Source organism: Galeopterus variegatus, unplaced genomic scaffold (assembly GCF_000696425.1).
Source record: "Galeopterus variegatus unplaced genomic scaffold, G_variegatus-3.0.2 Scaffold7286, whole genome shotgun sequence".
Taxonomy (NCBI): Eukaryota; Metazoa; Chordata; class Mammalia; order Dermoptera; family Cynocephalidae; genus Galeopterus; species Galeopterus variegatus.
Window position 1 is genome coordinate 61398 of NW_007733397.1, and position 18179 is coordinate 79576.

At 49.6% G+C, this 18179-nt stretch overlaps 1 protein-coding gene across 1 annotated transcript in view; it reads left to right on the top strand.

The window, feature by feature from the left end:
* Positions 1-13908, top strand: part of PIGR (polymeric immunoglobulin receptor) — a gene marked incomplete at its 5' end in the record, with an annotated part of 34147 nt that extends 20239 nt beyond the window's left edge. The window contains 9 exons of the mRNA XM_008591792.1: positions 7035-7691; positions 8932-9264; positions 9829-10145; positions 10665-10674; positions 11088-11265; positions 11663-11784; positions 12381-12512; positions 12627-12685; positions 13763-13908. Coding sequence (XP_008590014.1) covers positions 7035-7691; positions 8932-9264; positions 9829-10145; positions 10665-10674; positions 11088-11265; positions 11663-11784; positions 12381-12512; positions 12627-12685; positions 13763-13858 — 1904 coding nt within the window. The remainder of the gene's footprint in view (positions 1-7034; positions 7692-8931; positions 9265-9828; positions 10146-10664; positions 10675-11087; positions 11266-11662; positions 11785-12380; positions 12513-12626; positions 12686-13762) is intronic.
* Positions 13909-18179: the final 4271 nt, after the last annotated feature.

An 18179-nucleotide genomic window follows, 5' to 3' on the forward strand; every position in this document is an offset into this window, starting at 1 on the left:
AAAAAGACAAAAGACAAAAAAAAAAAAAAAAAAAAAGCGGAATCACATGGGTTTCCGTTTAGTAAATCCATTTACCCTAGGCTTTCACAGCTTCATCTCATTCCCTTCTGAAACAAACCTGAGAGGTAGGCAGGGTAGGGATCAGGATCCTGTTTTATAGCTGAGGAAACTAAGACTCCAGGAGTTTATGTGAGTGTTATAAAGAAAGTCACCCAGTAGGTATGAATGGCGACATTTGGGGACAGCCATTTTGATATGGCCGTGAGGACATTTTGATATCGCCCTAAGAAACAAATTGCCTAACTTCAAAAAAAAGTTATTATTGCCCCTGCATTGTGCTCAGCAGAGACCCTCATCCATGGTCTTCCCTCTCTGCGAGTGGGCTGGGGCTGGGGTCCAGAGTCGCTGGCATTAACACACTGTGATGGAACAGAAAGAAGCTTCGGCATCGATGTGCCAGGTTCCGGGAAACATACCCTACACTTGGTAGGTGCTAAATAAATAGCAGCTAATATTTTTCAGGAAGAAATTTCTCTGTTGGCACCTACCTCTGGGTCCAGGTGTCTCTTCACAGGAACTGCCTTTCTTGTGAGAGCGGAGGGCAGAGAACTGAACTAGCCCTCTTCTCTGAGGCTGGATGTCCTGCTCCTTCCTCTCCTGACTGCTTCCTCTCGACAGCGAGACCCTCCGAGGTACAACAGAGTGGCTAAGAGCATGTGCTCTTCATCCAGAATCCCATCTCAGTCACTTAGCAGCTGCGTAACCTCAGGCACATTTCTTTCCTCTCTGTGCCTCAATTGTCTCACCTGTGAAATGGGGTTGCCCATTTTTTCCTACCTCCAAGGGCAGCTATGAAGATTGAACAGGTTAACACATGTAAAGCACTTTCAAAGAACTCAGTTTGTGCTCTAACCTAGTCCTAGTGCTGGTCTCCTTTCCCGGCCATGTTGGTCCAACCAGAATAACTCATTCCCAGCTTGAAAGGATGCCCAGCAAGGAGATTTCTATTCTCCTCTCATTCTATGACAGGAGAAAGGACAACACTGTGTTGATTTTAGAGAGGAGAGGGGAAAGGAACTAACATTTTTTGAGCCTGACACCATACAAGGACTTTACATATGTTGTTTCATTTTATCCTTATAGCGACGCTCTGTGCTAGGTCCAATGATCTCCAGTTTACAGATGAGGAACTTGAAGCTCAAAGAATCTCAGTAGCCTGCCCCAGATCACACAGCCGCCAAGTGAGAGAGCTGGTGGCCAAGCTGAGGAGCTGGTGCTCTGTGCCACCCTCAGGCAAGTGCACAGACACCCTCCCCTTCTGTGCTAAGAGGGAGGGTAACCTCTTACAGTCGAGAAGCACTTCGTACTATTTAAGTGCTTCCATATACATTATCCCATTACCTCCCCCTCCATATTCCCTCATTCCACACTAGCCCTTCAAGCTAGAAGAGTCAGGGACGATTATGCCCCAGTTACAGATAAGGGAGCTGAGCCAGCATATTTCGCCCAAGTGGTAGAGCTCTCCCTGTGGCCTGCAGCAGAGCAGGATGCTGGACTCAAGGCTCCTCTTCACACAGTTAATTCCAAGCTCACTCTGGTCTGTGCTCCTTCTCTCCACCCATGGGAGATTAGAATGACAGTCCCAACCGGACTCAGGCAGCACCCCTCCTAGAAGTGCGGGAAGGGGATTCTCAGTCCAGGCTAAGGAAAACCCCCTCCCTGGCCAGGCCAGCCACTCCACACTCCTCTGAACTCCAGAGCTTCCTGTTCCTCCAATGTTCACACTCATAGGTTGTCAGAAACAGCCAACATGGCTTCAGGTCCCCTCAGCATACACTTTCTGTTCCCTCTGAAGCCCCTGAGGCTGTGAAAGCCCCAACTGACCTTTTCCTCGTACTAAACAGAGGATGAGCCCAGAATTTCTGCAGGGTCTCCAGGCCACAAGGCTCACCAGAAGCCAAGCCAGAACCTGGGTCCAGGAGATCCTCCTTCTTCTGAAACCTGAGATCAGATGGACAAAGGTTTGGACTCCATGCCATGAGAGCTGAGGGGCGGTCACTTTAACTGAAGGGGAGTTGTCTACACTAATCTCGTAAGGACACAACTCCATTCTCCAGCACAACATACACCCCTGCCCCAATCCACAATTGTGTGACATGTGTTATTAATATATTGTGGATAATAATTCATTGAACTGAGAATTATCTGGAACATCTCAGCCTCCTCCATGGAAAAACAACTAACTCCTGGTTTAAGAACCAGAAAAGGTGTCTTCATGTAATAATATACTAGCACAGGTATAACCCAGTAGAACAGGTCCCTCTGCTCATTCAAGGAGTGATAATGGGTTAGTGATCTCAAGTTCCAATTCTGTCATGGGTCTTGGAGTCAAGAATGTCCCTAACCCTTCAATTTCCCATCTGCAATATGAAGGTAATAACATCTACCTCTGCAGTTGCTGTGCTAATGAATGAAGTAATATAAGAAAGAACCTAGTAAAGCATCTGGCACATAGTAGGTGCCCAATGAATGCTATGTTCTTTCTTTCCTTCCTTAAGCAAATCCTTTAAATCCAGCTCCAATCACCCTGGAACTGGGGCCTCCCTGTGACTTGAATCACCTGGGTTTGGGAGAAAGTCTGTTTGAGAGAAAGGGGTACCTAATGATTCTCAAAGCACGGGATCCTTTTAGCTGCTAGCAGAGAAAATGTGCTCCAATTTTAGCTTTGGGCAAAGAAGAGTTACTGAGAGCATGGGTGCCCTCTCGTGCTGTCATCTCCCTGGAGACTAGGCTTTGTGCTTCCTTACTGATGTCACCCTCAGCCAGATCTGCCCTGCCAGTCATGCATGCCAGATGCTCTCATCCCTGACTTGAGACTATGCAAAGGGTAAGGGGTACACACACATGCCCCACTCCATGCAGACAGGCACGGCCACCCAAGCATGTCACAAAAGTAGAGGAAGTCTGGGCCGGAAGTCGGGACCCCCACCTTGGAAAACCTGGTATCTGATTCTGTGACTCAGGGCAAGCCACTTCACCAATCCAGAAGAGGGGCTACATCCCCTCCCCCAGCCCAGCCCATAGAAAGACTCACTCTGGTCTTACAGAAATACTAGGAAGCTCGCTTATCTAGAAGTGAGGACAGGGACCAGAACCAAAGATAGCCACTGCTAGCCCACTTTGGAGGATCTAAAAAGCACAGGGCATTTTGTCTTCCCACTTGTAACTGCACCCAAGGCCGGTACAAATGGCAAGTGGTAGATTTGCAGGGACTTTGCTGCCAGCCCATCCCAACTATTCCAGAGAAGACAGACTTCCCAGCCTTCTGAAAGTCACTCCCACCTGGGAGCTTCTCCCATGGCCATCTGCAGTGCCCACTCAGGTGATCCCGCAGCCAGCGTCCCCCGAGAGCACCCAAGTGTTTTTGGCGAAGGCACCACTCCAGGAGTTAATCATCAGCCTGGTGAGAAAGGTCTGGGGTGATTAACCAGGCAAGAAATCCTCAAGAGTTGCTACCTGACACCCATATCTGTCCCTACCCCACCCCCCCTCACTCTTCCAAAGAATGGAGAAACAGAATACCTTTATCTCCACAAGGAAATAAAAGTGTTCCTTCTTGGGAAATTCCCTTAGAGAAATGAAATAACCAAGATAAACAACTCTATTGCCTTTGGCTCAAGCTCATGAAGGGAGCCTCTGAGAACAGGAGCAGAGGCCAAGGTGGCGAGGAAGGCCCGGAGACGATGCCGGCTCCCTCCTGCCCAGAGCTTCCTTATCTTTACGGTGCTCATTACTGCCAGGGCTTATCATCATTGTTTTCTCCTTTAATAGTCTCTTTGTCAAGTCTCTTCCAAGGTTTAAAGTCTGTCAAAGTCTGTGGGAAAACTGGGCCTCCTCTCTTCTCCCCTCTCCTCTAGGCTGCAGTTTGGATCCTGAGGACAGCTGCAGGAAGGCAGGGCCTTGGGACCCTCAAATCTCCCCAGCCCTGGGCTGTGTCCTGGTGTGACAGTGTCCACACGGGCTGCACCCTGTGAGTGGTCTTATGTTGGCTTCTCCATCTCTGTCTATTTAAAGTCTGTCAACGTCTGTGGGAAAACTGGGCCTCCTCTCTTCTCCCCTCTCCTCTAGGCTGCAGTTTGGATCCTGAGGACAGCTGCAGGAAGGCAGGGCCCTGGGACCCTCAAATCTCCCCAGCCCTGGGCTGTGTCCTGGTGGGACAGTGTCCACACGGGCTGCACCCTGTGAGTGGTCTTATGTTGGCTTCTCCATCTCTGTCTGCCAGACCTCACCAGGCAGAATTACAAAAACCATAACACCTACGTTTAACCTCGACCTTACGACCAAGTCGCTTGGAAACCTTGGGCACATCATTCAGCATCTCAAGATCTCTATTTTGTTATCCATAAAATGGTTGTGATTATATCCATCCGTCTTATTTAGAGGGAAGTTATAAAGCTCAGGTGAGATAGTGTAAATGACAGTGCTTTGACAAGGAATGGGCTCTAAGCATGAGGTATGCTCATGCGGCTGTATTTGAGGTGCAATGCAGAGCAGTGGAGAGGTTAAGAGCATGGACTTTGGAGTCGGACAAACTTGGGTTCAGATCTCCCCCCCACCTCCACTCTGCCCACCCATAGACACTAACACCTGTGGGATCTTGTCATGCGTTGCATAATGATGTTTTGGTCAATGACAGGCCATGTACACAATGGTGGCTAAACCATATAGCCTAGGTAGGGAGTAGGCTATACCACCCAGGTCTGTATAAGTAACTCTCCATGATGGTGGCACAATGACAAAGTCACCTAACAGCACATTTCTCAGAATGTGTCCTAGTTGTTGACCTTTAAGCCTTAAGCTTAACCTTTAAGCTTTCATTCCCTCCAGTGTAAGATATGAATAAGAATACCCACTTCATAGGATTGATATCAAGTTTAAATGAGATAACACATGTAAATTATTTAACATAGTGCCTGGGACATGGTAAGAGAGAAATTGGTGGTGATTGTGACCGTTATCATTACATTTACAACCTTAATAATTATTAGACCTCCTCTATTGATCTCAGTTTAGTCATCTGAACACATGAAAAATTATGCCAGCCACCTCCACCTCCCAGGGATGCAGGGAGGGCAGCAAAAACAGAAAGATGGTGCCACGTATTGGTAGTAAATGATCACCCAGTGAGATGTTCCTGAGATTTTACGGCGTGCCCAGGACCTTACCTCCTGAATACGGTTACAGAGAAATGGCTCCGTGAATCTATCCCAGAGGAACTTGCAGCTTAGTTGAGAAGACAAAAACTGCTTGTAACTATTGAGGAACAGTAAGTACCATAGGTGACAGGACTTCGAGTTGTTATAGGAAAGGTGGAGCCATTCTTTCATTCGTTCAACAGGATTTACATCAGTTGCTGGAGATACAAAGCCAAGTAGGTGCTACCAAAACTCTAAGGTCCATTAGTCTTAGAAGATGGCGGAGCTTCATCTCCTGGGATTATTGTCTTTCAGCATTTCACACAGGAGGTCACAGGTGGCACAGCCTCCTCAGCAGCCACCAGCAATAATGTTCTTCCTCGCTGTGGTGAGTCAAAGACCTTCCATAATAGGGCATAAAGGGTAGATAGATGGGCCTACCCAGGGGCAGTGGGCAAACCTGTCTGGGTCTTCTGGGCCTGTAACATTTTAGGGTTTACTGAAGCCCTAGCTTAGGAGGGTATCAGGAGAACAATTTCTCTCCTTGTGTTTATTGCATGTGGTACCAAAGGTCTATGAGCCTAAAAAGATAAAAAAGGCTGGGAGAGATTCATAGGGATTCCTAAATTCCTACCATCAGTGTACCTTCAGATCAAGACCTTGAGCCACCAGAAGGCTTCTTTTAAAATGCATTTTTTTAAAAAACCTGGAATCCATCAGCACTACCAGCATAAATTAGATAATCAGTTCTTGACCAAAGGCCAGGATCCTGAAGGGACGGGGTGCTGAACGAGCCGGTTCTGATTGAAGAAAGAGAAAAACGGAAAGCTCTTTCTGACAAGGGTTCAATAATGAGGTCATTTTAGACAGTCAAGGGCAACTTAAAGTAGAAAGAGCTCTTAAGAGAGGAAATTTGCAGGGAGTTGCAAAGATATGTTTTGCTCCTTTGAGGTATACGTACTGTTGTCTGTGAACTAGATAAAGAGGTCATTCAAGTGGTGATGGAGATTCCTAAAATCACAGAACCTTAAGAGCTGAGGATAGCTTAGAGTTCACCCTACCTGGACATCTAGAAGAACATTGCAGACGATGGGTATATAGCCTCCGATTAAACATTTAAGTAGAGAAACTCACTACTTTAGATGGCAGCCCATTCCATGTTTGGACTGCCGTAATTTTTAGAAAATTCTATTGCAATGCACTGAAATCCACTACCCTGAATATTCTGTTCATTTCAACACATGTTAATTTGGGCACCTACTTCATACGAGGGTACCTCAAAACATTCGTGGAAATATAGAATTAATATGAATCTTTCCATGAACTGTTAATGAGTACCCTCGTATAGGCATTGTGCTGATCACAGCAGGTAAGTCAAACGTGAGAAAATGTGTCTCTGCTCTCAAGGAGCTTTCAGTCTGTGGGGAACATAATAGAGTATACACTGGACTGGATGTCATGAATGGCACAGGTGTAAGTACCAGAGCACAGAGGGGGGAGAGGCTAGTGCCAGCTTGAGGAAGGTTTCATAGAGAGATGGCAGTCAAACTGGGCCTTGGAAGACATATTCTGACGGTACCCCTCTGGGAAGAGAGCATTCCAGATTATAGGCCCACCCAGACCCTCATTGGGAACATCAATTAGTCCTATGTTGCAAGAACATAGAACCACAACTTGCCCCCTTGTCCCTCATTCTGCAGGTCCTGAGCTTACAAATGACACAGAAGTCTAGAGCATTCCAGATTATAGGCCCACCCAGACCCTCATTGGGAACATCAATTAGTCCTATGTTGCAAGAAAATAGAATCACAACTTGCCCCCTTGTCCCTCATTCTGCAGGTCCTGAGCTTACAAATGACACAGAAGTCTACACAGTAGACCTGGGCGGATCAGTAACCATCGTCTGCCCTTTCAACCGTGAGAATGCTGAGAAGAAGAAGTCCTTGTGCAAGAAGACAGGCGAGGACTGCGAGATAGTTATTGACTCCAATAATTATGTGAACCCCAACTATAGTGACAGAGCAAGCCTTCTTATTCAGGGCACCAGCCAGTTAGTATTCAGCGTTGTCATTGACCGACTCAGGCTCAGTGATGCTGGGCTGTATGTCTGCCAGGCCGGGGATGATTCCAGTGGTGATACAAAGAATGCTGACCTCCAAGTGCTAAAGCCCGAGCCTGAGCTGGTTTATGGAGACCTGGGGGGCTCAGTGACCTTTGATTGTGCTCCAGGCACTGAGGAGGCAGATGTGGCCCAATTTCTGTGCCGGGCGAGCAGTGGAGACACCTGTGATGTGGTCATCAATACCCTGGGGACGAGGGCTTCAGGCTTTGAGGGCAGGATCCTGCTCAATACCACAGAGAAGAATGGCCTCTTCAGTGTGCTGATCACAGGCCTGAGGAAGGAGGACGCAGGGCGCTACCTGTGTGGAGCCCACCCCGAGGGTCTGCTGCAGGAAGGCTGGCCCATCCAAGAGTGGCAACTCTTCGTCAATGAGGGTGAGACCATAGTGGGGAGTGGGCAGGGATGGGGCAGTGTGGCAGGTGAGAGCCTGGCTCAGCTCCTGGTGAGTCCACTCATCAGTATTCACAGTCAGTCAACAATGTTCACTCACTGACCAGCCCTGCACCCGATGCTATGTGGACAGCTGCACAGGAGCACTGGAAAACACAGCCTCTGCCTCGTGTTAGTTCCTAACTTCTCTTCTCTGTTTTCAAAGCCTTTTGATGGCTGTCCCTGCTTAACAGAAATGAGGAGGGCGAGGCTCTGATTGAGGCAAGCCCTGCAGACTGGATTTCAGCGCCATGGCAGGCCCCTCAGGGCCGTCTGTTTCCTTCCCCAACCCCAGAGCAGGACAGGCACCTCACTCTCACACTCAGATGGGAAAAGGGTTGGTTACCTTGGCCACAAAGCTTTCCCAGAAAGGCAATGCCCCGGCCTCTAAATTCTTGATGCCCACATCTCTTAGGGTCATGTGTCATTCAGCACCATCTAGCCTACTCAGGTCTACTTTGGCCAGCCACCAATGATCTAATGGTGAAATCATTAAATCCCTGCTCCTTCTTGCCCTGGAGCACTCTGCATAGACTTATGAGAAGCAGCAAACCAGTGCTTGCAGTTCAAAGCATCTTTCCTTTAAAGGGTACATGTTTCCTGTGCATCCTTTCTCTATCCAAATCTGGGTCCTGACCACATTCCTCTACATGTTCGTCACCCGGGGTTCTCTCTGGACCTCAGCTTTAGCTGCTTGGAGAATAGCTGTCCTTCTCTTTGAGATGCCTCTTAGGGTCCTCCACAATTTACCTCTGCTACATAGTTTGTATTTTAAATCACACCATTCTAAACATATATTCTTAGTTTGGAAACAATCCATCTGGCCATTTTTGTGGAATGAGCTAAGAAATGGACAAAAACTTACATAGAGGGAGACTTTGTAAGAAACCAAAGGAGAAGTGCTGATCGTCTCTCCTTAAACTCCTATGCCCTGCTCAGGATAGGGTGGGGAAGAGGAATGAGGTGTGCAGCCTGTTGGTGAAGGCCACCGGGGTCTGGTCCTGGTGGCTCCAGCTACAGGCTCTGGGACATTAGGAAAGTCTGTTTCGTTTTCTGAGAAGGGTGAGGAGCTTTGTCTAAACTTCACTCTGCTGTGGCTGAGACCACGGGGAAAAGGCCACTCAGGCCATGTAAGCCTGTTCCTATGTTGCTGTTCTTCCATCCCATCTCTGTCTGTGCCTTTAGAGACCATGATTCCCCGCAGTTCCTCCGTGGTGAAGGGCGTGGCAGGAGGCTCTGTGGCTGTGCTCTGCTCCTACAACCCTAAGGAAGACAACAGCCTCAAGTACTGGTGTCGCTGGGAAGGGACTCAGAATGGCCAGTGCTCGCTGCTGGTGCAGAGTGAGGGGCTGGTTCAGGAACAGTACGAGGGCAGGCTTGCACTGTCCGAAGAGCCGGGCAATGGCACCTACACGGTCATACTCAACCAGCTCACCACCCAGGATGCTGGCTTCTACTGGTGTCTGACCAACGGTGATAATCGCTGGAGGACCGTCAAGGAGCTCAAGATTGTTGAAGGTAAGAGCTTGCTGAAGGGGCAAGTAGGAAGAGAAAAAGCCCCAAGACCTCTCCAGCTGGCAGCAGTATCGTTCCCTAGCCACTCTTTGTGCTGTCTCACCCATGTCCATGCTGATGGGTCAGACTTCAGGAGAGAGCCTACCTGTCCAGAGGTCACAACATTTTCAGACCTGTAACAAGCACCTCACACTCTTCAAATTACCACAGGTAGCACCTCCCAGTGTCAAGAACATTGGCCTCTTTTGCAGTATGCAGGCATCAACTGAAGTAGAGTACTGCAGATAGCTCTTTGTATTGAGTCTGGAAGAGAGGGAAGAATAAAGAAAGCGAACCAAAGTCCATGTGCAAAGTTCTATGTTCTGTGATAGACTGTATTGATCGTGGCGTTCCTCAATAAAAGTTATTGCATAAGTGCATAATTACATTTATGTATTATGCATAACGTGTTTATTTGCAATGCTATCCAAAGAGGAAATGTGGACAAAGGTCCCCACCACAGTCACCTCTCTGCAGCATCTCCAAGTGCCAACTTCTGGCCTATTTCTTCCACCCTCTCTATTCCAGGAAAACCCAACCTCAAAGTACCAGAGAATGTCACTGCTGTTCTGGGAGAGACTCTGAAGCTTCCCTGCCACTTCCCGTGCAAATTCTACTCCCATGAGAAATACTGGTGCAAATGGAGCAACCAGGGCTGCCAAGTCCTGCCCAGCCAAGACGAAGGCCCCAGCCAGGCCTTTGTGAACTGCGACCAGAGCAGCCGGCTCATCTCCCTGACCCTGAGCTCAGTCAGCAGGGCGGACGAGGGCTGGTATTGGTGTGGAGTGAAGCGTGGCCACTTCTATGGAGAGACGGCAGCCGTCTATGTGGCAGTGGAGGAGAACGTGGAAGGTGAGTCCCAGAGAGCAGGGCCTGGACCCCACGGGACCCCAGAGGCAGGACTCCTTGAAGGCCACTGCCTAACAGCTTCTCAACCCTGAGGTCTGGTGATAAGAGGTTGAGGGGGGAGGGTAGGTGAGATTTCGGCCCCACATAGTCTCAATGAACTCTCCAAAGAAGGGCATCCCAAGTAAATATACAAACTAAGTAAAACTAGTGGGTTTGCCATTTAACCTCAGCATTAAGACAGGTCCCACATTTGACCCTTCAAATGAGATTGAAGTCCTTTCTATATCTAGAAATTTTCTTCTAACTATACAAATTTCAGAGTCACAATCATATGGTGTACACTCACCCCTCCCTCTGCCAAAGCCTGCTTTCAAGAGAGGGCCAGATACCTTAATTTAGAATGTCTGATCAAGAACATTAAGGCAATCTCATGTAGTAAGTTTGCATTTCAAGCCTCTTTTAAAAATGTCACAGGAAATGATTTGTCCCTAGTGAGGGTATTTTTAGTCCCCTAGAAATCCTGCGGTGCCTGGGTCCAGCAGGTCTGGCTCACTGAGGGGCTCCGTTGCCAAGCTACCACCAGGGGACAGCACTGTCACACCTAGCTTTGCCTTCAGGAGGCCTGGGGCAGGGTTTCCAAGCTGAGAAAAATCTCCCTGATGCTAAGTAAAGAGTCTGCCTTTATGCACAGCTAGATCTATGTCATGGAGCCTTGAAGATGGAAATGAATTTGATAGCAATGGAGCAGGGATCATCTGTGACGAGCTAGAGAAGCTCCCTTGTTTCTAATGGCATCCTGGGTCCCACCCCAACAGCCTCGAGATCTTATCCTGACCCTGTGGTTCCTAATGAAGTCTCACACCTCAGACTCCCTAACCTCAAGCAGTAAGAACGTGGAGAAAAGGCCATAACGCAGCCCTCACTCTGTTCTGCTCTAGGGTCCTCCAGTGTCAGCCTAATGAATGCAAATACTGTGGCAAATGAGGTGGTAGAGTCAATTGTCAGGGGGATAGAGAACAAAGCCATGCAGAATCCCAGGCTTTTTGCAGAGGAAAGAGTGGTAGAGGATGCAGCAGACCAAGCCAGTGGCAGCAGAGCGTCCTCGGATCTCGGCAGGTGAGCTTCCCACTCGGAGAACACCCCAGAGGCCAAGGACTGGAGGCTGGGCCACCAGGTCCAAGGAGGAGACTGTTCCACTCTCGAATAGCGGGTTCAGTCTTACTGCCTCTGCTTGTGCTCGGGGGGGGTCCTGTGGTGCCCTCGGCCCTTCTCCCATGGCTGGGGCTGTATCTACAACTCAGTTCAATCCCTCAGGACTGGGAGGCAGAGAAGGCCCAGTCCTTGCCTTGGCCTTGTCTGGGAAGGCTTCTTAAAAGAACAGAGCTAAGGAGTAGTATCAGGAGGACGGAGTGGATAAACCTGGGAGGAAAACCTAGTTGGAGCCAACCTGCAGGCACATCCTGGGACCCCAGGTCTCCCTTCCAGTGACTAACTAACTGGATCCTTCTTCTAGCTCTGAAGGACAAGGCAGGAGCTCCAGAGTGCTGGTCTCCACCCTGGTGCCCCTGGGCCTGGTGCTAGCGCTGGGGGTCGTGGCTGTGGGGGTGGCCAGAGCCCGGCACAGGAAGAATGTTGGTGAGTCCCCAGATGCCCCCCAGCCCCACTTCTGACCCCCACCCTTCGTCCTGGCTCAGCTGCCCCTAGAGGGGGCCGCCACTGCCTCTTCTTGTCCATAGGCTCCAGCACAGGATTCCGAGAAAGCAGGGTGGGGAAAGATAAACTTAAATGCTGCTGTCCCAAGACCGTCTCTGGAAGGCCATCTCTGATTGCTCAGAACCTAAGTTCAGAGGTGGAGCTGTCAGGAAGAGGAGGTGGGGATGCCCGAGGCCTGGGCCTCAGTTTCCTCATGGCTCAAGACAGGGATGAGAACAGTCACCTCGCGGGGCTGTCGTGAGGACAGAAGGAGGTGCTGTGCATTGAAAGGTCTCGGAGTGGCAAACAAAGGTCAAGGATTACTGAGTCTTGATTATCCATGAACAGGGACTGGCTGGGAAGGAGATTCAGGTCATTTCCTTCTGCTTTAGGTCATAGTCAAAGGCAAGCAACTAAAGACCCCAGCCCCTCAGCTGTCTTGCAGGGCTGCAGCAGATCAGCCCGGAGAGGGGCAGCACATCCCCGGCTCCTTTGCCCTGGCCCCTGAGCCTGCATCCCCTCCTCTTTCTCCCCAACAGACCGGCTTTCCATTAGAAGCTACAGGACAGACATGAGCATGTCGGACCTCAGGAACTCCAGGGATTTTGGAGCCAATGACAACATGGGAGCCTCTCCAGATACTCAGGAGACATCCCTTGCAGGGAAAGATGGTACGTCCCTCATGAGGGAATGCTCAACCCCTGGAGAGCAGGAATGGGACCTCACCCCACCTGGGCTGGGACAGGAGGCTAGCGAGTGCTAACCCACACCTTCTCTTTCCACAGAGTTTGTTGCCACCACTGAGAGCACCATGGAAATCAAAGAACCCAAGAAGGCAAAAAGGGTGAGGGTGAGGCAGGAGAAGGTGGTCCCACTTTGTGACCAGGAAATGCAGCATGAGGGACTGCAGTTAGACACCAGGAAAAACTATCTCAACGTGAGGGCTGATCCCAGCATAGGGGAAATGGTGTTAATCGTATTCAGGAGGACTTTCGAGGGAGAGACACATCTCGCTGGCTGTGGGGTGTTGATGTGGACGAGGCTGAGGAAGGTGGTGGGCTCATAGATGGGCTGCAAACCTGCAGGCGGGAGAATGAGGAAGGCAGGTGCAGAAACGACGCCATCATGGGCGGGCAGATCAAATGTCACACTGGTGATTATGTGGATGTTCTTCCTGAGTTGTGGGACCCGTGGTCCACGGGTCACCCTGCTCCCTTGAGGGTTTGATCAGGACCAGTCTTTTGCTTGGGCCTGGAAGACATTTGCTCATGGTGAGAATCTGATAGTCATTAGAAGCCGTTGCCCACCCCAACCAAGTGCCATGTTACCTGAAATCCCACCAGAGGCAACTCCTCCCCCCACGCCTCCTTGAGGCTCAGGGGCCTAGAAGGGTAACACCTTGAGCCTCTAATCCTGAAGCATTAATGCTTTTTTTATCATATCCACTCCCCCCTCCACCCTTCACCCCCGGCAGAGACCCCTGTGCTTAGCACAATTAGGGGAAAGACTCAGCCCTGGAGACAGCCTTCCCCTCCAGCCTCGTGGTGCTGAAAAGCTACCTCTCTGGGCTGGTGGAAAAATAAACACAACACATAAGCTGCCCTGGGTGACACCAGCCAAGGCCACCTTGCCCGTGGACTGTGTGGGCACAGCTTCTGGGGACAGGCCCAAGCCACAGAGATGTTTCCACCCCATGTGTCGGAAGGAGGTAGTGAGACAGAGGGAGATATTTTTAGAGGGTGAAACTTTGCATTTGTCCTTGGTGAGCATGGGGTCTAGAATGAGAACAGTGAATTGCACTGGCTTGTGCTGCTCGGGCCAAGATCACAAACTCGGGATACTGAGTGCACCCCTTCCCTCCCAATCCCCACCCACTGGGCCAATGCCCCCAATGCTGACTCCTCTCCTGTTGTGCTCTTAGTCATCCAAGGAGGACGCCGAGATGGCCTACACAGCCTTTCTGCTCCAGTCCAACAGCGTGGCCACCGAGGTCCAGGACGGCCCCAGGGATGCCTAGGCAGTGCCGGCTGCTGCCCCCCACAATCCCATGACAATCACCTTCAGAATCACATTGATCCTCGGGCCCTCAGCTCCAGGGGGCTCCACTGCCTGCACTCACACTCACCTAGGCTTTTCCTACCTGTCCTCAGAGGTGTGCTGGTCCCTTTGTAAGTGGCATCAAAGCCTGGCCTAATTTGAAGGTGGGTGTCCTGTCCCTGTTGGGGGTGGGTGGCATGAGGAACTCCCACCTGCAGCTTATTTCTATTGAGAGAACCTAAGGTGCGGAGGAGAACTAAGCTCACAGAGGAGCCTCTGAAAGAAGAAAGACCAGGGTGGGAAGGGAGCCAGTTTCAGAAAGCAGAGACATTTAGAGCCTCTCTGCACCCTTATTGTGGGATGTCAACGGGATTTTTCCCTCCACTCCATCCCGCCCTCCCTTCCTTCCTCTCTTCTCTTTCCTTCATTCAAAAGATGTATTCGAATACGTACTAGAATCCAGGTGCCCTGCTAGACTCGGGAACAGATAAGCCTCAGCCCCGCTGGCAGCCTTTCTGTAAACATCGCCGAACCCTGGGAAGCTGCAGCTCCTCTCAGTTGTTTATACTCACGAAGGCCTGAAATTCTCACCAGATATCCTCACCTCTGCCCTTATTGGGGACATCATAAGATGTCTGGAGTCCAAAGCCCTCAGGGATCCTGTATGATGGGCATACATACAAGGAACCATAAACACACATTCTTACGTTGCACGGGTGAGCAAATTGAAGTCCTGAGAGGCGAAGTTTTTCTCAAGGGCATCTGGGGAGATAAACTAGCATCAAACTAGATTTGGCTTCTACAAGAGCCCCCGCCCCCTGTTGGAGGCAGAGTTTTAGAATAAGGAGAAGGAGGAGGAGGAAGAAGAGAAAAATGCAGAGACTGATCTTTTCCCAGGCCCCATCTCAAGGAAGATGACCCTTGCCCTTTCTGTCACTCTCCCAGATCTAAGATCAAAGAAAGGTCAAACACTCATAGCCTGTCATATCTGAAGAGTTCAAGTGGAAGGGAAGGAAAGAGGGTGTTTGACAATGCTGGGAGGGACTGGTCTCCAAAGAGCCAAAGCTTCAGGACTTTTTCCCTCTGAGCTCTGTACTTCAACTAGCATCTGGTACTTGCTGACAAATCAGAATGTGACTCAATTAATAATTAAAGACTGTGATTGCCACCAAGGAGGCTCAGACTGCATTTGTCCCTCATACCTTCTGTCTCCTGGACAACTCCTCCAGAGTGTTTTGCCTTGGTTCACTTACAGACACCCCAGGACATGTGTCTAAACCAAAGTCTCCCCCAGCTCCGCGGCTGGGCAGAGGGGGACTGGGAGAGTGCCTACAGGCGGGACAAGATTATCTTCAATAAAAGAATAGTTTTGTATCTATTCCACTGGTCAAGACCCCAAATTTCTATTTTGCAGAACATGATTAAGATTATTTATAGTGAAATTAACTGAAAGCAGCTACAACCAGTGTTTTTCTTGGGCATTAAAAAAACCCCAGAAAAACCCAAAACCATCTTGGTGAAGCACCCATGAGATACTTAACCTTGAATCTCATACCTTCCTAGGCTACCCTCTAAGATCAAGAGGCTGCTAATCAAAACTTAGGCAACCAAATGTGGAAACTCTTTCTATAGGATTAACAACTAGAAACTAGTTATGTGATAACTTGGGTTTTAGAATTGTTGATGCAAAGTCTCTTTGGGGGGACAGTAATTAGATAAAGAACCCCCTTGTCTATTAAAATTGTTCCTAAGGTCTGGCACTAAACTATGTCTAATCCTATATGAAGGTCCAAACTCTCTGTGGGCAGCTTGCTCCCCTACTTCGTCCCTAGACAATTCCACAGGGCCCCGTGTGTGGAGAGTTCTCTGGGAGAGTGTTCTTCCCAGTCTTCTATCCTGCCTGGCCTTTGCTTCTACCCAGGCCTTGTGGATAATGCCTTGGATGCCACATGCTTCCCGAGCCTGCCCTTGCCCAGTACTCAGACTCCAGTCCTCCTCCGGTCTCCCCTCCAGCCTCACCAACTGCAGTGCCCAGTCTCAATTCCCAGGCCCCGCCCTGGGTCAGAGCTATGGGCTCCTCCCCAGCCAGGAGAGATGGTCATCGGGGATGTTTATTTCTCTCTTCTCTATGATGGGGATGCATCAGATTGCAAGGCGTGTCAGGACCTATCACTGTCTTCCCCCTGGGAAGCTGCTCTCACCCACCAAAGGGCCATGCCTGCAGCAGAGGATTCAGATGTAGTTTCTGTATTCATGCCAGTAACCAGCAAGCTATTCCTGAGCTCCAGTAGCCTATCCCAGTCCCTAGTTCCTAGGCCAGGAAATGTCACAAAGGCCACAAGCAACCTTATATTACTCCTAATTGATATTGTCGATGGGTGACAGCAAGTATAATAGTTACTGCCCAAAGTACACCTTCTCCTTGTGCAGCATGTTGGACAGAGAAACTCTTTTATGAGGAAGAAAGCTAGTCCACAGGTTCCAGGTGACATGAATTTTGGGGAGAGGATATTCAGCCCAGTACAAGGGAATGATGATTAACAGCAGGACTGATGATGATAAACCGATTAGCAATGATTAGTGACCAGCAACCATTCAGGGAACTACTTAAATATTTGATGACAGGGAATCGTCCCCAAGTTCTCGAATTACCTTGATTTTTTTTTTCTTTTTAGAAGTCCATTATGTAATGATACTGAGGCCCGATGGTTGTTAGAAATTTGTTTGTAGCAGTTGATTTTGTTTTGTAAAGCTAAAAATAAAAAATCTCTAATTTGTTTAAGACTTTTTTAAGACTCAAGAGAGAACATCTCGCCTAAGAGCATTAGACAGCTGACAGAGGAAATGACGGCGCTATGGTCTGTGAAGCTGGTCCCTAGAATAGACAAACAAGTAGAGTTTCCCACCCCATCCCCATCCCCCAGCTTCCCTAAAATGATCAACTCTGCCAGGGAGTTGCTATGGTCTGTGAAGCTGGTCCCTAGAATAGACAAACAGAGTTTCCCACCCCATCCCCATCCCCCAGCTTCCCTAAAATGATCAACTCTGCCAGGGAGTCTGAGCAACACGTAATGAGAGATCATCTCAGAAAGACTATACACCTAAGTGGACGGTGGGCACTCCCAAGAGAGAAGATGGAAGACGGTGCCCCAGCTGGCCACAGAGCTAAAGCAGGGATGGACAGACCATCCAGCCATATCAAACAAGTAGTTCTAGAGTTCTCTCCCAGGGCTGATCAAGAAAAGCGTGGCCAGGCTGCTCTCACTAGAGCCAACCATCTTTGTCCTAGATATGGGGACATGAATATTCTAAAATCCAGGGTTTTGCTGATAAATTGCATTAAAATTCATCCAAAATTTCCACATATTTGGGATTTTAACCTCAGAACACCAACAGGAATATGGCCGTATTCAGGAAAGAAATCTTAATCATCCAAATTCCACCATTTCTTGTAGAAGAAAGTCATAAGTAGACGTATTGTAAAGGTGGACAAGAAAGCCTGTGGTCCAGGTTTCTAGAAAGAGGAAACTGCAGAATGCCTGAGCCAAGTGCCTGAGTCACCTGTGTGTGGGGCAGACAGCAGGGGGCTGCTGCTGGTGAGTCCACCAGGCAAGGGGATTCTCACTGTCTGTCACTGCAAAGAGCGGTGTTGGGTCATGGGCAGGACCACCTGAGGATGGAGGCCCTCTGTTTGGAAAGGCCCAGGAGATGGCCCTTCAGAGCCTGGCCACATGAGCAGTCACACAGAGTAATGCAATAACCACCCCAGTGACCAGGGCTAATCTCTGCTGCACTTACCGTGTTCCAGGCAGCGTGCCAAGCCCCTTGTGACGCTGACCTCTGCAATTCCCTCAACAGCCCTGTGAGAGACGCTCTTCTCAGCCCACTCTAACACAGGGAGNCTGCAATTCCCTCAACAGCCCTGTGAGAGACGCTCTTCTCAGCCCACTCTAACACAGGGAGAAGAGCAAAAGCTGAGTTAAGGGGTCATTATGGGGAGTGAATAAATACACCTAGTCCACGGACCTGCCATCGGGCTGTTAGGCCACCAAGTCCCTGTCCCCCATGTGCCTCAGCCTGTCAGATGTGCTCCTGGGAACAGGAGCACCAGGCGGTACGGCAGCTCTGAGAGTCAGAGTCAGAAAGGAGAGAGAAAATTGGGAGGAGAAACAAAGAGAGTAAGGATGGTAAACCTCACAGTTTAGCCAGGAGCCCCACCCCTGAGACCCTCAGGCAGCATCTGAAGGTAGAGATCGGACAGGCTCAGGTCGGGGAGTTTCGGTCCCTCACACCGAGGTCCC